This window comes from Ochotona princeps, chromosome 30 (assembly GCF_030435755.1).
Source record: "Ochotona princeps isolate mOchPri1 chromosome 30, mOchPri1.hap1, whole genome shotgun sequence".
In the NCBI taxonomy this organism is placed as follows: domain Eukaryota; kingdom Metazoa; phylum Chordata; class Mammalia; order Lagomorpha; family Ochotonidae; genus Ochotona; species Ochotona princeps.
This window is the reverse complement of record NC_080861.1, coordinates 10,616,978-10,639,316: the sequence shown is the minus strand read 5'-3', so window position 1 is coordinate 10,639,316 and position 22,339 is coordinate 10,616,978. Positions and strand designations below refer to the sequence as shown.

General features: G+C 47.5%; 1 protein-coding gene across 2 annotated transcripts in view; it reads right to left on the bottom strand.

The window, feature by feature from the left end:
* Positions 1-22,339, bottom strand: part of LOC101520587 (ubiquitin-conjugating enzyme E2 E1) — a 64,720-nt gene that overhangs the window by 39,351 nt on the left and 3,030 nt on the right. For both annotated transcript variants that reach the window (XM_058657039.1, XM_004588292.4), the window contains exon 3: positions 19,978-20,028. In XM_058657039.1, the coding sequence (XP_058513022.1) occupies positions 19,978-20,028 (51 nt within the window). The remainder of the gene's footprint in view (positions 1-19,977; positions 20,029-22,339) is intronic.

The window sequence follows — 22,339 nt, the reverse complement described above, 5'->3', positions numbered from 1 at the left end:
AAAAAATAAATAAATCTTAAAAAAAAAAAAGTAAAACCAAATCCCTCTCCCAGTGCTGTGCCAGGTGGCTGCCAGGTGCCCTCCTGTCACAGGGCTTCAAGTGGGAACCAGCTCAGCCAGCCCGTCCTTAAGAGCTAATGAATGGGCAAGGCTCCTTCCTTGAGAAATAACTTTTCCTTCTGTTAAATTAGTTCTCACACGTTAGTGTCACCACAACAGCTGACTGGCCCAGAGCCCTTAGGAAAAAAAGCTTGTTCCTTGCCCAGGAGTTTGGAACTTGACAAAAAATTTAAAAGTTGCCATGTGTTTGTCCACAGGAACCTCACTCCAGGGCAGCCAGCAGCAGTCTATAAAGTGAGAAAAACAAAAGCAACTACACAGAGAGATGGGAAGAGGAGAGCTGGCAAGAATGTGATTGCAGCAGTCCTGCTATCTAGAATGTTCCTGGATTATCAAAGACATACTCATATTTCCCTGGCAAGTTACCTCTTTATTCAAATGAGCTGGACTGCTCATTCTTGCAACATAAAGGGTCTTTACCAACAAAAGTGGTGTCTGTCAGACTGTCTCCCAACTTGAACAGCCCACAAGTTGGGCGGTGAAGCCACACTGCCTCCTCCTCCAGGTTCTTGCACTTAACTAGTCACACACAGCCTAGGCCTTGCTTTCCTCATCTGTAACTGGGAACAGCAGGGACCACCACCAAGCATCGGTTCAGTCTGAATGTGTTTCTACATTCCAGGCCCTCCGCTTGCTCCACACTAACACCAGTACTGTGTACACTATCCTCTGCCAAGGCTGAGTGAGACACACCAGCGCACTGCTGCTTCCTCTGCGAGCAAGCTCCAGCACAGAGAACAAGGCTACTCTCACACAGGCAGACTCCCCACCTGGTGAACCCAGTAACAGGGCTCCCAGCGCCACACTGCTCTCTCCTGGGATGGCTGCTCTTCCCAGGAGACTCCCCACCCCACCCTGGGCGCTCACTCCAGCAGGCCAGGTGCTGGCCACCAGATCCAGGTCCGGGCCACAACGGCGTTCACTCTGGTTGAGCGTGGTGGCTGCAGGGCACCTTCTACAAGGCCCACATCCGGGGCCCTGCGACAATTCCACAGTTATGATTAATTACAGATCTGGAGATGAGCTCACCCCAGACACCAACATGGGCCTTAAACCTGGTGACGATGATGACATCCTTACAAGAGACACAAGCGATGACCCAAGCCAGCGAGCAGGGAGGGGAGGGAGTGCTGGCGGCCTGTGGGGCGGGAAGAGAGGAGGATCTCTCAGGACTCTTGATCTGCTGCCTTAATTTTGGATTTCTGGCTCCCCAAGTGCGAGCTACCAGGTGTGTGGTAATTTGCCACACCAGCCCCTTCCTGCCAATACAAGCACAGGCCCATTTGGCAAGTGCTTACACAGTGGGTTAAGCCCTTGGCACCAATGGGTGCCAGAGATTAGTTGGGGAGATCCCTGATAAACCCCACCAGTCCTACCCCCAGTTTTTGCATGTGCTGGCATGTACTGTGGCCCAGACAGATCCATCCCACATCCCATCTAGCTTTCAGGCACATCTATGGCTACTGTCATTTAGCTCAGCCTGAACAGCTTCCAAATCCAGCCCATACATATCCCAAGACAGGTGTCTGACCTGCCCCCAATTCTAGCACTCACGCTCACCCAGTGGGAGCTGCAGGCCACAAGGGAGTATTCTTAGTTCCCCTACCAGGCCTGCTCCCAGGCCCAGATCTTGTGCCTGCCATGGGGTACTGCTGTTCAGTCAAACATGACTTGCACCCATTCCCAGTATTTGCTAGTGGGTACAAGAATCTAGCGCAGCTGGCCCACACCAATTCTGACTCTTTTGTGCTAATAGGTGTGGCAGCCGAGACCAGTTTTGCCCAACCCAAGACTCAGCCCATATACCAACCGACAGGAGCTATAGTCCTGCCAAATTGGCCTGCCCCCCCAGTCTCAGTTCTCAGGCTTGCTGGTTCCCCAAGGCTCCCCTACCTGGCCTGCTCACAGCCTTGGGTCTTCTTTATGCCAGTGGGTGCCAGTCCAGTCTGAGTTAGCCCACCCCACTCTGCATTTATCAGCAGGTGCTGCAACCAGGCTCAGCCTGGTCTATCCCCAGTCCCAGCTCTTACTGGCAGATACAGCAGCCTAGCCCCAGCCTGGCCCACCACTGAACCTCATGTGAACTGGTGGATATTCTAACCAGGCCTGGCCTGTACCCCAGTCTGGTTCTTCTTTGTACCAGTGTGTGCTATGGTCCTGCCCAGCTCAACCTGGACTAGCCTGTCCCCAGCCCCAGCTCTTATGTTCACCAGCAGTAGCTGTGGCCTAGCGGGGCAGTTTCCCAAGTTCCCCTATCTGCTCCCAGCAAAGGATTTCACGTGTGCCAGAGGGTGCTGCTGCTGAGCCTGACATGACCTGTCTCCAATCCTGGCACTAACCGGTGGGTATCATCGCCTAGCCGTACTGTCCCACACCCATGCTGGCTTTCAACAGTGGGTACTAAAGCCTAGCTCAACCTTGCCCACTCCAGACCCAGCGCTCATCTAATCTAGTGGGTGTCACAGCCTAGCCCAGCCTGTCTGCACCCACTGTCTCTCACAAGTGCCAGTGGGTGCTGAGCCTAGCAGTTTTGTCACTCCTCTAGACCCAACACAAAGAAGTTCCCAGTGCCCTGCTTCAGATAGGCTTAGCTTTGACCATTGTGGCCATGTGGAGTGTGAATCAGTGAACAAAGATCAGTTTCTCTGTCTTGTCCTCTCTCTCCATAACTCTACAAGAAAAATAAAGAACAAATCTTTTCTAAAAATTCTTTTCAAGTCTTGTTCTCTGATAGTGGCTGCTAATCTTTTTTTTTTTAAAGATTTTATTCATTTTATTACAGCCAGATATACAGAGAGGAGGACAGACAGAGAGGAAGATCTTCCGTCCGATGTTTCACTCCCCAAGTGAGGCGCAACGGGTCGGTGCGCTGATCCGAAGCCGGGAACCTGAAACCTCTTCCGGGTCTCCCACACGGGTGCAGGGTCCTAATGCATTGGGTCGTCCTCAACTGCTTTCCCAGGCCACAAGCAGGGAGCTGGATGGGAAATGGAGCTGCCGGGATTAGAACCGGCGCCCATATGGGATCCCGGGGCGTTCAAGGCGAGGACTTTAGCTGCTAGGCCACGCTGCCGGGCCCTGCTAATCTTTTTTAAAGACATTTATTTTGAGAGTCAGAGTTATGGAAAGACAGGGAAAGACACACATGCAGAGGAAAGAGACAGAGACGGAAAAAGAGAGAGCTTCCACCTGCTGGTTCCTTCCTCAGAAGGTCACAGGCAGGGCGGGCCAAAGCCAGGAACTTCACCTCCATCTCCATGTGGAGGACAGGGGACCAAATACTAGAACTGTCTTCTGCTGCTCTTCCCGGGACATCAACAGGGAGGTGGGTCAGAAGTGGAACAGCTGGGACTCCAGAAGCAGCGCAAGACGTGGGTCACCCAGGGCTGTCACAACATTAAGCCCTCAAAGCTACCATTTTACTGCAAATGTCACTAACATCTACGATGCGTAACTCCAACACCTTCACCAACAGCTATCTGCACTAATAGTGCCAAATGATCAAATGATGTTCTCATTTTCTCACACTAGTATCAGGGGAAAACAACAACAAAATTAGGCATATTGTGTCTTCTTAAAATCTAAGCCTATATTTAAAGTGCTAATCACTATATTTCCATAAATAACTGAAATCTTTTTAAAAATAATGAATTATTTAAAACTCATTTTTTTCATGGTTCCATCACTGAACCTAACACTTTTGATTGATGCTAACCTCTAAATAAATGAACTGGTAGCACTCATACAATTATTACTAACCAAATATTGTACTCTAAGTAAGCACTGAGCTTTTTAGGAATCTTATAGTATTTGCTTCTAGAGAAAAAAAATCTAATTTTAAAGAATGCAGTCTATGGGAGTGAGAAAGACAATCAACCTTGACAGAGGGCTGTCAAGAAGCATGCATGCCACAAGATGCAGGTCAAAGGGCTGATTGTTTAAAAGTAACAAGGGTAGAAGTTGGGGGGAAGAACATTCTAGGGAACAGATGGAATACAGTACGTTATGGAGATGGGAACAGAGTAGACAGAATACGACTGTAAGGGACTTGTATTATCATACACAGAATTTTAGATAGTAATTGAAGGGCAGATACAGCTTTAGATTTTTTTTTTTTAAATAAAAGATAACAGAATTAAACCTACAATGGAAAACATGTAGAGGTAGATGGACAATGTGAATGTACTGGCAGCTAAGCTACAAAAACAGCCTGTCCAGTCAAGTAGGTCAAGCCTATCACTAAAACCTGACAGGTGCTAACATGAAGCCTACACTTCACAGAGCAACAAAAGGCAACACAGCATCATGGTTAGACTTACTGCGACGAAGACTAAATACTAGCTTCACCACTTAAACAGACTGGGCATACTGCTTCACCTTTCTTTTAAAAAAAAATTTTTTTTTTATTCACTCGAAAGACAGAGAAGGACAGAGAAAGCTCTTCCATCCATCAATTTACTCCCCCAAAACCCCTCGCAATAGCCAGGGCTAAGCTGGGTCAAAGATGGAAGCTTGAAACTCAATCCAGGGCCCGGCGGCGTGGCCTAGCAGCTAAAGTCCTCGCCTTGAACGCCCCGGGATCCCATATGGGCGCCGGTTCTAATCCCAGCAGCTCCACTTCCCATCCAGCTCCCTGCTTGTGGCCTGGGAAAGCAGCTGAGGACGGCCCAATGCATTGGGACCCTGCACCCATGAGGGAGACCTGGAAGAGGTTCCAGGTTCCCGGCTTCGGATCGGCGCGCACCGGCCCGTTGCGGCTCACTTGGGGAGTGAAACATCGGACGGAAGATCTTCCTCTCTGTCTCTCCTCCTCTCTGTATATCCGACTTTCCAATAATAATAAAATCTTTAAAAAAAAAAAAAGAGAAACTCAATCCAGGTCTCCCACCAAGTGGCAGGGACCCAGCTACTTGACACAGCACTCCTGTGCCCAGGGGCTACAGTAGCAGGAAGCTGCCATCCCAAAGGCAGTCTGAACTCACACCCCGGTGCTCCTGGATCTAGGATGCAATGGTCCGAAGGGGTCTTCACCACTGTACCAAACACCTGCCCTAAAACACCCACTCAAGTGTCTTCTTTCTCATGTGTAAGATGACAACAGTCATGCTGGCATACTTGGAGTTTGGTTGCTATTATTTGTATTCTTCTGTAACTCTCCACTGCCCAGAGTATGAGGCTAGGCCAAGCTTTTATGCTAAAGCTAGCAACTCATACAGACTATAATCAACCACACTTTCTACAGTTCTATTCTGGTATAAAGTGAATACCAGAATATTATCATTCTTAAATTAGCAAAATTCACACAAAGTCCAACACAAAGTTCTTACAACGTTTTGTATTTTGGTTATATTATTTGGAGGTATTTTCCTCTGAGTAAATTAGCCATGTTATATTCATGTTGTAATTTTGTCCCCTGAGTAATTCTGAATGACATATGTAAAGTTTCCACACTGGATACATGACAAAATGTCGGAAGCGCCCTTTCCGTTATGTATTAGTCTCATGGGGTGACATGGGAGGCAGGGTGAGAAACTGACCCTTCAGTCAGAAAAAACAGCACTTCTTTCAGAAATGTTGTACTTTCTTATCAGTGGGACCAAAATGCCTCCTGGCAACAGTGTTTTAAGATAGGCTGGAATTGCTTTTCATTTTATGTCACGTGCTACAGTATATGTAACAGATGAAGAGAGTTTACATACCTCAAGTTTCAAAACACCTAAGAATAATTACTGCTTCCCTATTTATTAGCCTCACTGCCTGTGTTGAAAGATGTACTTATTTCTTTGAAAGCAGAGACAGGTTCGCTCCCCAAACAGCTGAGCAGCCGAAGCTGGGGTGGTCTGAAGTCAGGAGCTCCTGGGTCTCCCATGAGGATGCAGGGGCCCAAGCACTTGGTCAATCCTCTGCTGCTTTCAGAGGTGTATCAGCAGGGAGCTGGATTGGAAGCGAAGTGCCCAGGACTACAGTTGGCACCCATTTGGGATGCCAGTGTCGCACAGGGTGGACTTAACTGCTGTGTGCCACAACACCAGCCCCTCACTGTGTTTCAACCTCTGCTTTAGACTAACATTCCAGCCAGCACAACTACGAACTGAGAAACACTATTATTACCCAGAGGCAGCTACCGGATCCAGACAACCAGAGTGCCTCCGACCTGCCTTCCCTCACAGCAGTGCTGGGAATAGGCAAGGGCTGCATCCTCGAATGCTCCCCTATGCAGGCTCTGTCACTAGGCAGTCAGCCAGGAACCCGGGCTCGCAGCTACAAAGACACCTGTGCAGTTGTTGTCGGCCCTGGATGCTGCCCAGGCATTTACACAGCACTCATACTCGCACCCAGTCCGTAGGTGAAGACCAACAGAGCAGGACTGCACCTCCTTCCATCAAAGTGGTGCCTGTATGTTTGTTATATGCTGGCAATGAGGGAATCCCAAATGAACTTGAGCTGTGGTTATGCAACGGGGTGGAGGAATCCACCATGGGGGGAGGGTTTGGGGAGGGGTGGGGAAAATCCCACTACCTATGAAACTGTCACGTAATACAATGTAATTAATGTATAAATTAATTCAAAAAATGCAATAAAATTAAAAAAAAATAAAAATAGCCAATTTGCCTGGTTTGCTCCATGAAAGCAGAGACATTGTTCTTTGTAACTGCCAATCTCTTCAGTACACTGGCACAACTGTTAATGCTCAGTAAGTGTTCAAATGAATGACTAGGAATGGTGAGGAGCTGCTATTTAAAGCTGCACCTTGCATCAAAGGACCACACAATGGAACAAGCCAGGGTGGGCGAAGACCCAAGCACCGGCAGTGTGTCAGTAATGTGCACTGCCCAGACTCAGTCACTGAAATGGGCAGAGAAACCCAGGTGGGGCATGCAGCACGGTCACTGAAAACTGACCTCAAGACAGATGCGAAACCAGCAATAAGATCTAATTAAAATGGGGGCCTGGGGAGAGAAATTCCAAAGCCTATGAAATTGTATCATAAAATAACAATAATAATAATAAAAAGATTTAACTAAAACAAAAAAAATTCCTGATGAAGGCAGACAAGTTTCAGGACACAAATGACATGTGCTCAGTAGGCTGGATTTTTCAACTTCATTCCAAGATGGTAATTACTACCACTACTGGACTTGGTAAATATCTACTGGAATGTGAACCAAAGCCTTCAAAGCCTGGGCCCTTTGTAATTCATACACACAGGCAGGCAGGCAGGCAAAGTCATATCTGCTGTTTGAAAAGACAAGGGTAGAAAACGGTTTTCTCTCTCTAATGAGCAGCTACAAGAAATTTCTAAAACAAACTGGCAAACCACTCTATTTTCTTAAAAGAGCAGGAAGGACACAAGCATGGGAGAAAGTCAGAAATGCAACAGTGCACTAAACAAGATTTCCCAAAAGCGAAAATGCAGCTTTAGCCTGCAGTACATGAGCGCCTATCCCGAGCCTGGACTTAGCCAATCCAACAATAAAACAGCATTTCCTTGTATATTCTGGCTGGCTGGTTGGTAACAAGTGGGTTCATCCCCAGCCCTGAGCTCCTCTGGGAGCTGGGAAGGCATCAGAAAGGGTTCAGAACTGGGCCCGGCGGCGTGGCCTAGCAGCTAAAGTCCTCGCCTTGAACGCCCCGGGACCCCATATGGGCGCCAGTTCTAATCCCGGCAGCTCCACTTCCCATCCAGCTCCCTGCTTGTGGCCTGGGAAAGCAGCTGAGGACGGCCCAATGCATTGGGACCCTGCACCCATGTGGGAGACCCGGAAGAGGTTTCAGGTTCCCGGCTTCAGATCAGCGCACCGGCCCGTTGCGGCTCACTTGGGGAGTGAAACATCGGACGGAAGATCTTCCTCTCTGTCTCTCCTCCTCTCTGTATATCCGGCTTTCCAATAATAATAAATCTTAAAAAAAAAAAAAAAAAGAAAAAAGAAAGGGTTCAGAACTGAAAGAGAACCGCTGCTGGAGGTGTTTCCTGGGAAAGTGACCAAAGCTGAACCATAATAAAACACTCACCACAGGACACCCAAAACACCCTATCTAGCTACAGAAATCCTAAAAACACTACTCGGTGTTGATTTTTCTCCACAATATTCTGTCTTAATTCGCAGATATCACAACACAGAACTTCCTCTCTCATCCACAAATGCAGGTGCAGTTAACCATAAAAGGGGGGCACACTGTGCTAGGTAGAATACACTGACTCCAGCAGAACCAACTTCAAGTTCAGTTCTAACCTGTAGCTGCACTTTAGGACTGGTCCCCATCACAAGACAGTGTTTATCTGTGAGAACATATGCAGATACTAAGCTGCATAAGGAGGCAATGTCTCCCGAGGGCTCCCAGGGGAGGAAGCAGCCAGTCCTGGCTTTCCGAGGGTCACTCAGACTAGCAGTAGCTTCTGATGCTGCTAACTTAACAGCTTGTCTCTAAACACCCATTATCCTAATCGTTTCACACACACCTGTTTTGAAATATTATGTAAGTTAAAGGAAAGTTATCTTTCTTTCATGTGTATAACAAATTCTCCTGGGTGTTTGTCATAAAGCAAATGTCTTCTTTCAGAGTCTTTTATGAATTCCAATTCAGTGATCGCCTTTTACTTAGGATAAATGTGTTCTAGTAAAATCTGCTAAGAAATTTTTCTAACATCAATTCCAATAAATCACCTAAAAACGAAGATGTATTCCCACTGGGAAGCAAAGGTTGTGAAGGGTGGTAGAAGAAATTTAAATTATTTCTAGAATAAACCTTGTATGTATCCAATACACTTGTAGCACCACATGCTACTGTTCACTTTCTTCTGGCAGCCTCTAACACTTCAGTGATTCAACCAACAACCCTGAACTAGAAGAGCGACTCCCAGGCCCAACAATATCTTAATCCTACCCTCTGTTAGCAAGTTAAGCAGGACAAATAGCACCTGGCAAGATGGAAAAGTAGGTCAAACGATGCTGATACATCACTTTAAGAGTTCTAGGAATATCCAGGCCCAGTGCAGTAGCCTAGTGGTTGAAGCCCTCACCGTGCACACACCAAGATCCCATATGGGCACCAGTTCTAATCCCGGCAGCTCCACTTCCCATCCAGCTCCCTGCTTATGGCCTGGAAAAGCAGTCGAGGACGGCCCAAAGCCTTGGGATCCTGAACCCGCATGGAAGATCCAGGAGAGCCTCCTGGCTTCAGAGTGGCTCAGCTCCAGCTGTTGTGGCCTCATGGGGAGTGAATCAGTGGGTGGAGAATTGTTCAGTCTGTCTCCCCTGCTCTCTGCAAATCTGACTTTCCAATCAAAGCAAAATAAATCTTAAAAAAAAAAAAAAAAAAACGAGTTCTAGGACTATCCGATGTAAATTATCAACATAATAGCCAATCTTACAAAGATGGAAACATACACGTGCACACCGTGGACAAAGATGAACTTGCATATCCCAGCAAACGCACAGGACCTCTGCTCAGCTCAGCTGCTGGCTTAGCTGCCTGCACCCCGCACCACAGCAACCGGGTTTCAGTTCCAGTCCCAGCTCCTCACTGGTAGCTGTGCTCATTTCTCCAGCTCCAACCTGAGAGGCAGTGAGGATCGGCTCAAGTGATTAGCTCCCTGTCACACACGTGCAGGAGTCCTGGCTGTGTACCCGACTTCACACTTCAGCAAGTAAGCACGCTATCTTCCTGCTTCTCAAACAACTGTAAGAGGTAAATACAAGTACCCACATCTTCCAGTGCATTCACAAGTTTGAACACAAAAGGTCAATACAAATCAAAGCATGTAAAACACCTTTAAGGATGGCACTATTTACTGCTTTTCAATTTACACACTCTCCAATGCTTTCAAACTATATAAGCATTATATTCTTATAATCTCCATATTATAAACTAGCCATAAAAATTATAAAGGACTGGACTTTCACGAAATGAAACTTTTTAAAAAAAGATTTATTTTACTTGATACTTTCAGCACGAAACAGAGAGAAACAAAGATAGAGTGAGCTTCTATCTGCTGGTTCACCCCCCCAAAATGGACACCAGTGTCAGAACTGAGCCTGTTAGGAGCTGGGACCTGGAGCTTCTTCTAGGTCTCCCCGTTGACTACAGAGGCCCAAGAACCTAGACCACTCTTCATTGCTTTCCCAAGTCGTTATCAGGGAGATGGATAAGTGGAGCAGCCAGGACGTGAACCTGCACCTATCAGGAACACTGGCGCCGCAGGCAGAAAATTAGCTTGCTACATCACTGTGCCAGTCCCAGAACTTACTATTTTTTAATCAGGAGAGGAAGCCAGGAAAGAATCCTTTGACAATCCATTGAAACACACACACACACACCATAAAAATAGTACATACAAAGCTAAGGAATTCTGTATTCTGACCTGAGGGAAAAGTATTTTAAACAGTGGCCTGCCATGTCAGAGCACTGGGTCTCATGGCCATCTCTGTGTCCTGACTCCAGCTTTCGGAGCATGCCAATCCCAGCCAGGAGCAGCTGATGACTGAAGTCATGCTGGGAAACCTGGACCAAGCTGCTGGCTCCAGCCTTCAGCTCCAGCCGGAGGCCAAGGTGGGCATTCGAGAACTGAATCCGCAGATGGCATCTGTGTCTCTCTCCTTCTCTCAAATGTTTAAACAGAAAGAAAAATTCTGCCCTAAAGTACAAAAATAATATCTACTAACTTCTCTGGATAAATGTAATGAACTCTTCCAGCTGCCGAGATAAACATCTCTGCCTTCTTGAAAACCATCCCCTTTCCCATCATCCCCGCTAAACCCAGTCTGTCACATGAAAGTCACAGCAAACTTGAAGGCTGAAAATCCAGTGTTCACTGGCTGTCTTGATCTTTCTTCAACTCACAGCATTTCAGACTTGATGGCCACTTTAACTTCCCATACTCTGTTTTCAGACACCACACTTATGCTTCTCTCACATCTCCTTTGCTAACTTCTAGTGTGTTCGTCTGAAGCCAGATGCCCCGACCTCCACACTGAGCCCTCCGCTCACCACACCTGTCCCCTCTAGGTAACCCAGAGGCTGTAGAGGGTAAATTCCCCCAAATGTCTCTCACACTCAAAAGCTTCTAAGGTCCAATAACCTGTATCTAACTTCTGCTGGGCACCTTCAGTTCCCACTATGGATTCATGTGATTTCAAGCCTAGCATGTCCTGGGAGTCATTCCCCCTCATTCCAGTACATGCATACATCCCACTACAGAAAGACATCCCAGCGTGGGCACTGCGTTGCAGTGGGTTAAGCCACCAGCTAGGATGCTCACACCCAACACCAGGGCACTGCTTTAAGTCCCTGCTACTCCACTTCTGATCCAGCTTCCTTGCCAATCCGTCCTGGGAGGAAGCTAATGACGGCTAAGGTGCTCGGATCCCTGCTACCAATGAGGAAAACCCAGACGAAGTCCTAGAGTCCTGGTTCCGACCTGGCCGGGTCTGGCTGTTGCAGGCACTTGCGAAATGAACCAGCAGATGGAAGATCTGTACCTCTGTCTTTCAAGTAGATAAAGGGAAATAAAAACGTAACAAATTTTTAAAAAATACATTTAAAACAAAAACCACTGTCATTTAGCCAACTGCAAAAGCTGCAAAAATGGAGTCATTGTCCTTCCCTTGTGCCCGGTACGCAATCCACTGAGTGGTCCAGGGGCATTAACCCCATGGCCACTGCCTCCACCCTAATCCTAGCACCATCCATCACCAGGTCTCAGGCGTTCTTCCCAGGAAGCCTTCCTCCCATTTTCCTTACAGCACAGGGAAAGCCATGTAAATCATTTCTGAATAGTGTTACTTCCTTGTTGCAAAACCTTGAATGTCTCCCTGTTCTCAGAATGAAATGCAGACTTTTTTTTAACATTTATTTATTTATTTGCAAGTCAGTTATAGAGAGACATCTTCCATCTGCTGGTTCATCCCCTTAGATGCTCAGTCAGTGTTGGGCCAGGCAAAAGCCAGGAGCCACCCATGTGGCTAGCAGGGGCCCAATCAACTTGGGCCATCTTTCACTGATTTTCCTGGGCCACTATAGCATGAAGCTGGAACGGGAGTGGAGCAGCCAGAACTCCAACCAGCACCTAACAGGATGCTGGCATTGCGGGCAGCAGCTTTACCTGCTATACTACAATGTTGGCCCCCCGAAATGCTAACTCTTTGCCATGGTTCAAGGGATCTGCATCTCCCGTGGTAGCCCACACCTCCAAGGTAATTCTGTTTCCCTTCACCTGGGATGTTCTTCCTGTGCTTTTTACAAGGTTATGTCTGATCCTCTCATGTTCCAGGTCTTTAGCTCAGCATGTTGACAAGCCTTCTGAAGGTAACCTTCATCACCGCCCTCCACTTAGCTCTTTCCTGCAGTCACCACACCAGTGATGGCCAGGTCTGCACTGCCTACTGAGATCCAGGCTTCTGAAGTCCAAGCCCAGCCATCTGAGTCACCTACTGAACACACAGCAGAGAATCTAACATTTAAATGGCCGTGGCCTGACTTACCTGAGCTGCCATTACTCTGGGTATCACTGCTTCCTTACCCACAGCACTGATTTGTAAGATTTCATCCCATCTAAAACTTCTCCCAAGCTACACTATTTCATGCTGCTTGAAAACATGCCCCGATGTCTCCTGCCGCATTGTTTATTGGGGATCTGTCCCAGACCAATCTCTCACCTGTCAAGTTAAATAGATTCTGAAAAACCCCACGTCCTGGCAGCGCACGGAATGATTGCCATTTCAACCCTGACAGACCCTTCCATGATCTCTCTGCTGACTGTCACCACTGAAACTTCAGTACTGCCAGAGGTCACCATACAGACAAGTCAGACGTGACACCCGCTGGTACCAGCTCCTTCACTCTGGCCTTGCATTTCAATATTTGTCAATTCAGGTGAGCATGTTCTTTGGAAATACAGAATTCAGTTTAGAACTATTTGGCTACAGTATGAGTGGATCCACATCCTGGACCCAGTAAGCAGAACTGAGTGATAACTTTAAATTACTCTGCATATTAAAATCTTGGGCACTACAGGGCTTTTCTGTCTTGGGTGGGACATCACTTCAGCCTTCCAAAGGTGGCTCATGTGTGTAATGTGGAAGCATGGTAAGTACCTGTATGTTTCAAGCAGCAGCAGCATGGGGCAGTCCCCTTGGATTCGAGCTTGGAGAGCTGTTAGCCCACAGAGTGCGAGGTCTCCCGGGCGATACAAGTACATTCTGACACCAGTTACTATGCCTTTTGTTTCACTTAGAGCATGGCTGCCTAAGAGAGGCTGAGTAAGAATGGGCTTATTATGAAGCGTGTTTCACTTCGCTGATGACAGGGAATGTGTCAGATGTCACAGGCGGGTGCCAGCATCTCTAACACAACCGACTATTTGAGAGAGCCTTCCCATGGGGGACGCCTCTAAGCACACTACCTCAATCTCAGGTGTTGGCAAACAGTGACCTTAAAGTCCAAACACACCTCCGAGGGGCTTCTCTGTCCTTTCTACATCTCCATTCAGCCTCAGCACAGAGCACTCTTCCATGCCACAGAGGGGTCAGCACTTCCCTGTGACTCTGGGAAGGCAAAACTGCCACAACCACTTGGGCACCGACTCAGACTGCTGCCAATGGACCCGGCAAAATGCGACAGCAATCTCCAGCTCTTCTTTCGGAAGAGGGTAATAAAAACCACCTGAAGGAAACCATGCTTTGTATTTGTTTCCACCTAAGATTCACTGTTTACCTACCCTTTCTTGGACACTGTAGGCCTGCAAAGATCCCTGCTCCCCAGAAACTTCCCATCGGCTGGAAAAGAACAGGCCAGGGACAGATGCCGCTGCTTCGCAGTTCCATGCAAGCAGCAGCACTGCTACCCAAGCGCCCAAACTGCCTCTAATCCCCTGGAACACTGTCACTCTCTCCACACTGCAGGCTACAGTCTTTCCAAACTCAGCCCTGCACTTCTGGCCTCAGTTCCATACTCCAACCCTTCTCCACTGTGTTTAAGAAAACAGTGCCATTTCCTGCTCCTCACTCTTCTCTCCGTGTATACTTCTTCCTCCCAGCCCAAAGTGCACTCCTGAGTTTTAACAACTGTAAAGGCCACCGCCAACATTGCCCTGGCCTCCCTGAGGGCTTCTGCAACGTCACACACACTCACCCCCTGTTCTACTGTTTCTTTCTCCCCATCTTCCCCTTGGAGACACCCCTCAGCACGTCCTTCCCAGCCCTCTCCCCCTGAACAATCTCTGCACTTGAACCACAAAACTTTCAAATCCAACATGGACAGTTCCAGCCTGCGCAACTATGCCAGCCCAATTCACACTCGGTGTGTTCAGCTCTCAAATACACATGTCACCATGACACCTGCAACTAGTTTTAAACAATTCCACAAAGCAGGTACACAGAGATAAGGGAAAGACAGGGCAACCTGGTGAAATGCTAACTGCTGACAAATCTGGGTGAAGTTGGGGGCGGGGGGGGGGAGTTCTGCATCATTCTAACTCTTCAGGTGCTTTGAAATTTTTTAAACTACAAACTGTGGAAAACGTATCAGGGTCAGTACCAAAGACCGAAATCATTACCCATGACTTTTCAGGAAGTTTATAATCTACTCAATTTGTCTAATCTAATCTAATCTGGAAGCAGGGAGATCTACAAGTCCAGTAACTGATAGATAATAAGCCCAAATATATAATCAAATTGCAAATACTTACTGAAGGCCTACTAAGTGGCAGCAACATACTAAGCACTGCGTGCAATCAATGAAGCATAGAATTCCTCACTGTATGGAGAGGATCTGCACCTGCTAGTCTTCCTTCCCAACTCATCTACTTCTGCTAACGGCAGCACCATCCTCTCTTACAGCCAACAGAACCACGAGGTCCTTTCCAAGCTCACACTGTCTAAACCAGTGGCCATGTTCTCTCAATCCTCTGCCTGCCTCCCTCTGCACTGAGGGCCTCCACCTGTCTCCTGGCTCCCTCTGGCCTCAGTTTACCTGCTGAGCTCTAAAGAACTGGCTCCCGCTGCAGTTTCACCCAGTTCTCCAGCATCTGTGAGATGAAATTCAAAGCCTTTGCCTAACGCTCCCACTCAGGTCTTGCTACTTCTCCCCCCAGTTTCTAGACGCACTCCCCAGCACCACACACAGTGGTGCTCTCTGCCTCCCTCCACTGGGACAGTCCCCTCTTCCCAGTGCCTCCAGCAAGCCTTCCCAGATCACCGAGTGCCCCCGCCACAAGCCTCACACCTGGCTCAAGGTCATCTCTCACTCGGCTGAACCTTTGTAACCTGTTATTTGCACGTATTACTCGCCAAGCAATATGCACCTTCCCAAGCACTACACAGACTGTGTGTTTCTGACCATCTTTACAAGCTCCTTGAAGGAGAGTCTTCTCACATTCAACAGGTACTGGAGGTTTCTGATGACAATTTACTAGCATCTTTCACAAGGACTCAAAAACCTGTGTGTTGCCTTCTCAGCTAGAAATACTTTTCTCAAAATACTGATTTTTGTTCTCAGTGTTACATTTTATTGTGCTACAAAGTCTTTCACTTGAGCCATTTTCAGTGTGCAATTTGCTATTACTAGTGACAATTACACTGACAATGTCACCACTCTCTCTAAAATTTCCTCCAATCCAAACACAAACTCTACACTATCCAAGAAAATTAACTCTCCCCTCGCCACAGTTCCTGGAAAGCGTCTACCTTTTGGCTGTGGCAGGCTGCCTACAAGGATTTCTACAACACTAACACGTTTTACTTGGTCTCCAATCAAGGCTCAAGGCTCACGCAGGTCACAGTCCCAGGCCAGAACCTCACTCCTTTCTGGGGATCCACAGTTCCTTCGATGGACATACACCCCTTTATCTGCTGGGCTACCAGTGTATTTTTGGGTTGTTTCCATTTTTTGTCTGAGTAATGCTGAAAATACATGCATTTTCATTGATCCAGGATGTTTATCCTGGGTCCATGGTGACTTTTTAGCTTTTGGAGAAATAGCAGTAATACATTTTTGCCATGCAGATATGCCTCCTGGTAAACTCAAGAGTTCCTACTACTTTGGAAAGCAATTCACTGGATAATTGCATTTCCCTCCAAGCCACACGGGCAATGAACTAACTTCCTGGGCCCGACCCTAGTTTGGGTGCTATTAGTTTGTGCTAGTGTTCCGGACTCCAACTTTCAACTGCCTTTACACCGTCTTTACACCGTCTTTACACACGTGGTAACGGCAACACTGCAAAGGAGCACTAGGACGAAACTGATCGTTCACATTTTTACCCTGTGCACCTCTATTAACACCAAATGAATGAAAAAATGCTATAAGCAGAGAAACTTTCAGCTCATAAGATGACAGATTTTGATAGGATGATTTCTTTTAAACCCATTGCTTACACCACAACAGCCACTTACCACACGAACTTAGACAGGACCCTACTATTGCAAAGGGTGGGCCCCACCTCACGCTAAACTAGGGCTAGGAGACAGGGACTGAACGGACCCTCACTGCCACGACCAGCCACCCCAGGAGGCAAAGACAATCGTAAGCTCACAGAAACTGCCTGGCAGGGTACACAGTCAAGCCTGCGCATCAGAAGAGGCCACAAGGAAGGGCTTTTGCTTTTTATTCCACAATGTCTACACCTGAGGTTTTCAGAAACGTGCATTCTTACATTACGGTTGAGCGGCTTAACACACAAATAAACCAAAGGCAATGTCAGTCAACAAGAATGAGCTATCAAAAGGAGGCTAAACGGGCAACTGTAGTAACATCACCATAAATCACACACAACTTTACAGCCCTGCAGGTCACTAAGGCAGGCAGGTATTGTAACTCCCTATTACATGAGGAAAAGCAGGTTGAGAAAAATTAACTTCATTCAGATAAGTGCACTGATTTTTAAATTGTTCTTCAATGGGCGTGTAAGCCATTTTCAAAAGTATGATTTAGCAGTAAAATGTTAAAACCCAACCGTATCAGATTATATAATACAGTTCTTCCAGAAAAATACAAAGCATTGATGCTGTCAGGTCTCATCTTGAGGAAACAGAAAAATAGTGACCACAACGTAATAAAGTGGTAGTAAGGAAATCCATTTTCACTATCCCCTCCTCCCATACTTAAAATATTTAAACTACTTCTCAGAAGCAAGCATCCCCTCCTCCAAAACGTGATATTTTTAGGCTTCACATGAAAAACTTACTCGTAATACAAACGTTTCCATTAAATAAAATCTAAAGTTTAAAGGATTTAGGCAAAATAGACCATTTATTAGGTGCAGACATACTGTCAACAGACATTTGTGTCTCCAGGCTAGTTACACAGCTGTGACCAGTCCGTTTAGCAAAGCTGGAGCCCTAGGCTATAAATCACAGCCGCAAAACCGACTCTGGTGGCCCAGAGTTCACTAGCCATCTACAGGCGTAACTCTACAGCCCGAGGTGGGGCGCGCTGCAGGGAACCACGACAGTAGCCAAGACGACATCTTCCCTTCTAGAAGAATGACAAACAGGAGGGTGAAAACGCCTAACCCAATGCACAGTGGCTGGGAGGCTCTCGGATAAAATACCCAAAGAGCTGAAGCACTAAAAATAAGCATCCGATTGTTAGGGTCATACAAGGCTACCAACCTCTGATCTGGTCATTAAACTACATTTTGCTCTTAAAAATAACTACTCCACATAATACACAGCATTAGCAGTTTATATAGTCATACGATATAGCACATTTAGCAATTGCATTTCACACAGATTTGAAGCTTACTTCAAATCTGAATTTTTTTTTGTTACCATTGTGAATCCAAGCAACACGCTGGAGCGACTCTTCCCCCTTGATTTGCAATAATCAACCATTTCGTGAGATGTCATCCCGTGCCAAGCGCAACATATTAATAATGCGTTTAGATTGAAAACTGCACAATAAATACTGATTGAAGGAAGGAAGACTTAGGAAGGTAGAGAGACAAGATACAGAAGAAAAAACAGGTTATTTAGTTCACTCAAAATGATTCATTGTTGAAATTACAATCGCAGTGGGAATCCGGCTCTTAAAGGCCTAACTGCTTGAGGGGTCAACTTTAGAAAAGTTGTTGAAAACAGTGCAACCAGCAAATGTATCATTTGAATCACACATTTTAATTGGATGCTAACTTAAAGTATCCCAAGTAAATTACCCATTTCCATCTTCTAACAATTAGTGCACTTAAAACATTAAATAATTAAACACATCAGGTACCAGCACAAAAGACTAACCACGTAACAGGGAGCTGAATATTGAAGCTGCTATACTAACACTATTATTAAGAAGACAAGCCAGCCCATCTCCCCTGACCAGAGGTACGACTCAGATTTTACGCTGAAGGGACAACTCTGAAACGACAAAGTCCTTTCGTGCCTCACCAGCCGACAGCTCTCCTGTGAACTCAGTTAAAACGATGGGCCGTTCAGGTGCACTTTTAGTCGTCCTAGTTTTCACAATTCATCTCATGAAAATCTTCATTTTAACAATCTTAAAGTTGGCTTCACTGATGCATAAGAAAGTCCTACATGTTTTAATAAGTGTTTTAGTTTTGAAGCCATTCTTAAAAAAAAAAAAAAACCTTACAATTAGCACTCACAAGACAAACACGTAGGCGAGTCAACAGTAAGCACTCCTGCAGGTGACAAGGGCTGTCCGCACACCACCCCAGGCTGGCAAGGCCTCCAGATACACAGGGAAAGAGCAGACCATCCCAGGCCTCTGTCTTCATCACGATTCTTTGTGACCTTGACAGACCGGCAGTTCAGCCACACACAACCTACAGCTTACCAGCAATTCAAACTCAAAATGACTCCTCACAACCAGTGGAAAACTCCACCAATAAGCACCTAGCACCTCATCAACGCTGACAAATGTATCCAAAATGGTGGTATGAAGAGTTTGCATTTAATCCATAGATCCTAACTTAGAAAGTTCAGCGTCAAAAAGCAAAATATTTGTTATTTTCCTCTATACGCAAATTCTTGCCTCGGGCCACAGAACGCTTTCTTGTCCATAACTTCTCCCACCTGTTACCTTCAGAACACTTCTGAAATCTCACAACCCATTCCCATGCCTATCAGAAGTCGGGCTAAAATATTTCTACTTCAGTTTTAAACTATGGGGGCTTCAGAATGGAACAAGGAACCCCCGTTAAGTAAATGTCCTTTAGAACATCAAGTCTGTCACCCTGACTTCAACAGAACCAAAATGGCTTTCCTAAAACTGTTCCAAGAAACCCTGTGAAGACAGGTTCAAATTGTTCTGAAGCTAAAACACACCTATACATAGCTTTAAAAAACTGATATCGAAGGCAGACACCACCATGGAAGAGCTCAAATCTGTAAATTAAAACCTTTTCATCAAAGCCACAAACTATTTCCTGAATTGTTCCGCCACATGCCCAATACAAAACAACATGTCCAATGTTTAATCCTTTGCTCTATCAGCTTGGCAGAGCAAGAAGAGCAAAGCAGTTCTTCAAACCAAAATGCACCTCAACATCTGAGGTGTTTTTTTTTTTAACATCACCCCTAACCTCACATCAAAGACACACACTGGGCAAGGGGTGGGGGCATCTCTAAATTCACTGTTCGACTCCAAGCATAGAACCGTCCAAATACATCCCATTCTCTTCCTCCACTTGTTGGAGGCTCATCAAAACACTACTTGGGTTAATAAATTTCAGCTGTGACTTGATTTTTTTCAGCTGCGATTTTTCTTTTTTAGCACCAAAACAAGCATTAAGCAAAGAATGAAAATAACGCTCTACAATAAACCTGCGGCGGGGAGTGAGGGGGGGAATCCAAGCCAAGGATTAGGAGAATTTTTAAAAAGTGAAAAATTTGAAAGGCAGCTCACCTGCAGTTGGGCGGAGGGTCTAAAGTGATGTCTGCCAGTTCCTTCTGAATCCTGGAACAGGGGAGAGAAACACAGCAGGATTAGGCGCTGGCAGCCTGGCACCTGCGCGCAGACCCGGCCGGGAGGGTGGCTGCGGGGTGCCAACAAGCTTTGGGCAGTGAAGCGGCGGCCGGGGTCTCAGGTCATGACCTACAATGTGCGGCTTTCAACGTAGCCTCCACACACCCAGACGGACCTGTTTCTCGGTGTCTTCAGTTTAGAACATAATTTTAAAGTACCCGTCCCCCGGCTCCTTCCTTCCCCTGTGCCTCCTCTGCCTAGAAGGAGATGAGACACGGCCGTCTGGGACCTGCCTGGCTCCAGCCCTGGCCGCCCCCGCCGCCCAGAGAGGCCCTCACTCCCACGCCGACCCGACACCGGCAGGAGCGGGGTCCCGGGACCGGCTGGGCCCCGGGGCTCCCCCGCAGCCCCGAGTCCCGAGCGACGCAGCCAACATGGCCGCTCCCCCGAGGCCCCTCGGGCCCTGACGGACCTGCACGCCCTGGCGCCGGGGCAGCCCAGGCCGCGGGGCCCGCCTCGCCGCTGAGCAGCCGTGGCCGCCCGCGTCTGCTCCCCTTGCCCCCGCGCGGCCCGGCGGGACTGCGGGAGGGGTGTGTCCACGCGGGCCACGCTCGGCGCCTCCCCCAGGCCGCCCGCCCGCGCGCACGCACGCCCCGCCGGCCCGCGGCCCACACAGGTGCACGGAGCGCGGCCTGCGCCGACTCTCGGCCCACCTTTCCGGACCCGCTCGGCCCCGGGCGTCCTCACTTCCCTGGCTCTCCCCCTCCTTCTCGGCGGCCGGCTCTCCAGCTCGAGCGGGACACCCGCAGCCGCCTCCTGGGGTTCTCCTGGGCAGACACCCCCAGACTTCACAAAGATCCCATCCCCCACGCACAGGGTCGAAGCCAGCCGCCCCAGGCAGTTCGCTTGGAGCCTCTGGCCTTTGTCTCAGGCTCACCTACGTGCTCGGAGCATCAGCAAGTTTGGGGCCCTCACGCGTCTCCCACCTTCTCCACGTTGCCTATTTTTATAACCTTTCCTCCTCCTATCACGCGAAGCCCTAACTGGCTATGTCACAACTTAGAAATTTCGCCCAGACAGTGCCGAAATAAAGACAGGCACGCAGACACAAACGGGAATTTGAATCACAATGGGTGCTTTTCTCTTCCAAAGATTTTCTGGGGGTAGGAGGAGAGGGTAACTACTTGCCTGGAGGAATGGGGTTTTAGAAGGTGCTGTTTTTTCCACGTTGCAAGTAAAGAGAAACGAGGGGTGACAATTGGGGAAGTTCTTTCAAGCTTCCTAATGGAGGACATTTCCTGTCCCCTGCAAATCTGGTCAACTGCAGAGAGGGGTTTGCTTCAGATATCAGTAATGCCCGTCCAGAGGCCCAGGCATCCTGGCTGGCTCACTTGTTCCTGTTAGCTCGGGAGCCTGCTATCCCGAACCTTTACCTGCAGCCCTCAGATTAAACGCATTTTAACGCAGGCAAAAAGGTCCTCCTCTGAGCCCAGGGTATATAAAAACACACAAGGATTTCACTTCTTGCCAACTCAACGTCTGCTAGGAAACTTTCACTGAGAATGTAGCTGCTGGTTTAATACCGAAAAAGTGCAACCCAGACAGCTCCATGGCCACTTATCTGGCAGGTCAGTGTTTGCAGCAGTTGCGGAAGACTGGACTAGCAAGAGATGGCCAGGAGTCACTCCAGTGCATTTGTCTGACAGTCCCTTCTGGTCCCGGCCGCTCCCAGGGGGGAGCCTTCCCCTGCCCTTGGTGTGCAGGCTACTTGGCAATAATGGTTAGGTTATAACCCATCCCTCTGTCCACCCAGGCTGCCTTCTCACTCCAGCTCCTGGCACTGGTGCCCCTTTCAATTCTACAGGCAATACCACCTTCCAAACCAATGGATTTTATACAGCATAACTCCACAGGGTATCATGACATCCACCTGCCCCTCTTTTTCTGGGGTTCACAGTCCATCTCCATTTGGGGTTTTTTTGTTTGTTTGTTTGTTTTACTTTTACTATTAACCTTAGCTTTGCTTTAACACCAATAGCCACCTCTATCAGAATACATCACAGTGAAAATTGAGGGAGGAAAAAAAACAAGTCCCTCGTGTTACTGATAGGAAACCACTATTCGTAGCTCTAATTGTCCTGCCAGTCATTTCCAAACAAGTTTTTAACAATCTGTGTCTACTGAAAAATCCTTCAGCCACTACTGTTCACTGACATGGAGCAGGCTGTGGGAGGTTTGTGCCTTACTGTAGGGACTTTGGCAAAATATAAAAATACTAATGGCCTAAAGCAAATACCCTGCC